Source organism: Mchenga conophoros, linkage group LG16 (assembly GCF_057382185.1).
Source record: "Mchenga conophoros isolate Kocher_MC1m ecotype Shallow Benthic linkage group LG16, M_conophoros_male_GT1.1, whole genome shotgun sequence".
Taxonomy (NCBI): Eukaryota; Metazoa; Chordata; class Actinopteri; order Cichliformes; family Cichlidae; genus Mchenga; species Mchenga conophoros.
In genome coordinates, this window is record NC_140541.1 from 28,874,078 (window position 1) to 28,879,414 (window position 5,337).

General features: G+C 37.2%; 1 protein-coding gene across 1 annotated transcript; it reads right to left on the reverse strand.

Moving 5' to 3' along the window:
- Positions 1–2,349: 2,349 nt before the first annotated feature.
- On the reverse strand, positions 2,350–3,276 carry LOC146557008 (olfactory receptor 4D1-like). Its single transcript, XM_085249713.1, has one exon. The coding sequence runs from the start codon at positions 3,274–3,276 to the stop codon at positions 2,350–2,352; it is 927 nt and encodes a 308-aa protein (XP_085105839.1).
- Positions 3,277–5,337: the final 2,061 nt, after the last annotated feature.

Consider the following 5,337-nt stretch of genomic DNA (forward strand, 5'->3'; position numbering starts at 1 on the left):
ATAATAATTTTATTTTATGTGCTGGAATGTGCAGAAAATAGGGTTAAATATTAAACAAATTTCCTCCAGTCAGAGAATGTTGCATATAATTTAATTTTTGCTTGATGCATAAAGTTAAAAGATTAAAACTAATAAAAATAAATTTTAAAAAGAGACTTTTCCATTTGATTACATTTTGTATGATTGATTATGCAGAAAAAGTAGAATTGGGCTGAAAGATCTATCGCTTTATCACCTATTCAGGTTGTAAATTGTGTTTTAAAAAAGTAACTAAGTAACTAAGTAATTAATTACTTTTGAAAATAAGTAATCAGTAATGTAACAAGATTACTTTCAAGTAACTTGACCAACACTGGTGACAAGAGCCTGATAGTTAATTTTAAATAAATTCATTTAAAGACACATATTTAAAGTATTTAATACGTTTCTTTGTTTACAGTTCAGAGAATATTACATGTTGCAAAGTAGCTTTTGCCAAATTATTTTAAAAAGAAAGAGTTGCATGGGTCTTTTGGAATTTCAAATATATCTCTGAACCATAATATGATTGCTGAATGTTATAAGCATAGCATAGCATCTTTATTTATAAAGATTATTATTATTTATAATGCACACTAGGCACACTCAGGTGGAGCTGGTCTTCCGACCTGAGGGATTGGGAAGGTATGCATGGATGAAGAAGCTCAGAGAGGTACAGAGGGGCAGCATTGGACAAACATTTAAAAACAAATAAAAGCAGCTTAAAATGGATCCTAAAATGCACGGGCAGCCAATTAAGTGAATATAAAACTGGGGTGATATGCTCGCATCTACGAGTCCCAGTTAAAAGGCATGCAGTCAAACTGAAACTGAACTAGCTGCAGTCAAAAAACAGAAGATCGACTCACCCCAAAATAAAGAGAATCACAGTAATCCTGCTGAATGGTTACAAAAGCATGGATTACTGTTTCAAATTGCTGTCTCGCAAGAAAGTGCTTAATTTTGGCCAGCTGCCTGAGATGAAAGAAACTAGACCTTACAACCGACCTGAACTGGCTTTCAAGCTTAAGCTCAGGATCCATTTTAAAACCCAGATTAACAATCTCTGTTTTACAGAATGATTTCAGGGATTGCAAATCAACACACGGAACAGCAGTGGAGGCAGGTTTAAACACCATTACTTCAGTTTTAGAATTGTCAAAGCAAAGAAAGTTTAGCCTGTATCTAGCCCAGGTTTCTTAAGAAGTGGTTGCACAATTGCATCTTTGAAATTCTTTGGAACCACACCTGAGGCAAGGCTGCTATTTAAAATGGTTAAAATAGTTGGACCTATGGTAGAAAAAACTTCTTTCAGAAAACGGGGAGGGGTAGCATCATAAGGTGAGCCTACAGGCTTTAAATGATCCCCCACCTCCTGTAGCTGAGCAAGAGTAACCGACTCAAACTGTTGAAAGACAGCTGAGCAAATTGGAAGATCAGAGGGGTCAGATGTGGGCAAAATAATCCACGCCCTAGCCGAGGCTACCTTGTTCATAAAGAAGTGCAGAAACTTTTCACACATTTCATGTGAAGGCTCAAAACTAAGAGCAGAGGGAGGGCTTAAAATAGTCTCAGTTAACTTAAACAATATATGTGGTTTCTGATAATTCACCATAATAATGTTTGCAAAGTATTTCCGCTTTGCTTCTTTTATTGTAAGCTGATATAAGGCCCAGCGCTCTCTTAAATTTTGTGAAGGGACCTGTAAGTTATCTTTTTTTCCATCTCCGCTCAGCCCTACGACATTCACGCTTCGCAGAACGAGTTTCATCATTCAACCAGGGTTCAAACTTAGTCTTAGGATGCCTAATTTTTAGAGGGGCAACAATATCCAAGGCAGTCTGACAACTGGTATGAAACCGTAGTTCCTCTACGTATTGGAGTGTGTCAGGAATGGAGAACTGATTATAGTAGGTGGAGAACCGAGCTGCAGTGAAAGAATTTAACAAACGAGTTGTCTTAGCAAGGACATGCCTCCTGAATTCATTTCTAGATAAAGAAATGTCAAACAGAACCGGCATATGATCAGAGAAAAAAGGGTCAGAGACTTTCAGATTAAAAACAGGCAATCACTGCGCTAAAACCAGATCGAGACTGTGACCACAATGTTGCGTGGGTGCAGACACACATCGAACTAAATTAAAAGAATCAGTAAGATTAAAAAATTCTTTAATCATGGGCTTTTCTGGACAGCACACATGAATATTAAAATCCCCGACAATAAGAAAGGAGTCATATTTTATCGTGACTTCAGTTAGAAATGCAGCAAATTCCTTTATTCTCCTACAGAGCAAAGATGCTCTAGGATAATCTCATTCTGAACAAAGATATTTATTTTCTCTCAAACAGAAACCTTTGATATGATTGCCTTATCTTTGGCAACTTAAATCCATACATAAATGGGGTGAGCATAGGTTGAAAAATGAGGAAATACATAGGCAAAATTATACGAACTTCATCTGGTACCTGAGATACTAAAAACTTGAAGTCAGTAAGGTAAAAAATACACCCGACAAACAGATTTGACACAGAGACGATCTGAGGGGTGCAAGTAGTCACAGCTTTCTGCTTGTTTTCTTTTGATGTTTTTCGACAAACTCTCAAAATCTTCATGTAAGTGACTGAAATGAGACTGAAGGGTATGAAAGCACTCAATAAGAGAAAGGATATGTTAGAAATAAAGCTTTGGATTGGAACTGCACATGAAAGTCTAATTATTAATTGGTGGTCACAATACGCATTGTGAATAATATTTCCACAAAACTTCAAACTGAAGATGAATGAAAATGAGAAAATAAAACTAAGAAATGAATACAGCCACACCAGCAGAATCAACAAAAACACTCTCTCTGTGTTCATAATGACATTATAGCGTAATGGATGACAGATTGAGATATATCTGTCATAGGCCATGGCTGCTAAACTGCAAAATTCAGCAGGTGCACTTGTGTACAAACAACACATCTGCAGAAAACACCACGGCACAGTCACCTCGTGGCTGTCTGAAAACATCTGTGAGAGCAAAAGAGGATACAGTGATGTGCTGCCATTTATTTCGTTCACACATAAATTACAAAGTAGTATATACATTGGCTCATGCAGTCTTCTGTCCACACGTATGACCACAATAAGGACTGTGTTTGCCACACATATAGAGAGGTACCAGACCAGTATTATAATGAAATAAAGGTATTTCAACCCTCCAATATTTCCATAAGCAGCCAGCACAAATGAAACAATCTCACTTGAGTTTTCCATTTTCTCCATAATATGTTACAGTGGATAAGATAGATCAGTAATAATGATATATTATATTCATTAGAAAGAAATACCACACATCAATATAGCTGAGCAACGTTTCTACTATGATACCGTTCAAATGCTGTTTTACACACACATGTTACCTGATTAAGGCACGATCCTTCTCAGCAGCTGTTGCACCTGTTGTACAATGTCCACATTAGCAATCAAAAACAAACAGTTTAAGATTCAATTACACAGATTCTTAGATATTAAGAACTCATAACATTAAAATCAGCTGCTTCCCTCCAGGTTGAACAAGACAAAAATAAGCTTCTGCTAATATTTATAGCTGCAACACAGAGGAGGAGGAGTAGGAGGGCCAAACGGTGGCATTCTTTTCTATTGACAGTCGTGTCTGACTTTTTTGTTTGTTTTAAATAAGATACACTGTAACATTATTACATCAACACATCAGATATTACAAGTCTTTAGTATTGTAGAGGAACAAGATACATTTTTCTTAGTCTTAAGAGAAATTAAAATTTCTCCATCAATGTTTTTAAATGCAAATAGAAATTGTACATGTCTACAAATTATGCACAGTTTTTTGTACACAACAAAGTTATATGGTACTATTTACCTAAAAATGCAGCCAAGGCCTCAGGCGTTTTTTATATAACCATTCAAAGCTACTTACAGAACAATCAGGTGTTCTGCATCAAATAGGAAGGCACACAAACGATTTGTGCCACTCCAAAATATAGTTTCTTTACATTGTAGGATGACAACAGAGGCCTAAACCCTGAAGGTCTGACAGCAGGAGATGTATCATTCCTGTTTTCCGTGTGGAGACAGATTTTACACTGGAATCTGCCTTTGGTACCTTTTTTGGAGCAACTATGACATTCATCTTTTTTTTTTTCACTCGCAAGCAGAGAGTGTTTGCTAGCAGTATCTGTAGAAAATGCTGTTTTTACCGTTTCTTCCCGCTGTTAACACCACTGTTTTATTCAGAAAAAACACATGGCATGTATTTTTTATCATAACTCTGTTTTTACGTGGCCTATCAACGCAGTTTAAAAACTGGTGTATAGCTCGAAGTCCACACTTGCGACCCAAGTTGAAATGGAGACTCTGGGTCGCTGCATCTTTTTGCTGTGTCGTCGTAAATTTGTCTCCTGATTTTGACGCACTGGCGTGTCCGTCGATCCCAGAGGGTTAAGTAGTCCAAAACTTAACTTAAGCTTACACATTCAAATCCAGTTGTCATTTATGTTGTACTATGACCAAATGAACTCAACTATCAAATATACAAGCCAACAAAACCATATCATTTAAGTTGAGATCCTGACACCACCAAAGTTGAAGCATCCTGCATTTGAATCTGCCAAGAAATTCTATCCATAAAAACAATGAACAAAAACAATAAAAATGTGGAGGCCTGGTGAAGTCCCACCAGGAACAAGTCACACATCTTGCGATCAGTGTTGTTGTGGCTAGTGCTAAGTGCATCAAATGGCTAGTAGCAATGGGACTGACACCTCATGTCCACCTCTGGTTTGTGTATTTCTGTGTCAACAGGCAACAGCTACCTTGAAACTACAAATGTGTGCAGCTGCCTGAACAATGGAGGTGAGAAACATAGTCAATTCAGATTTGATCTTCCCAGCCTCTTCCAGGAGGAAAAATGAGACTACCTTCCTTCCTTGCTAGTTTTGGGAATTGAAGATCTCACAGGTTGGGGCCTTTGCCAGACACTCATAGTGCACCCTCACTATACATCTGTGCCCCTCTGCACTCCAGTCATCTTTTGAACATCTTTGATTTTAGTTTAGTCAAAATGCTGGACAATTCCGGTGCTATCAAATACATTGATTTGTGCCAAGCCAGGTGTATAATTTTGTAGGATTTAATTGGAAAAAGAAAATCCAGAGATAAGGCGATTGTGGATTTGTACCTTGCCAAGGCCATTTTTTGCCCTAGTCGGGAAGAGCAAAACATGACTATCATCAAAGTACATTTTTGCTTAGAGTGGATATTTGATCAAAGTTTCAATTTACTTTGTCATTTTTGATT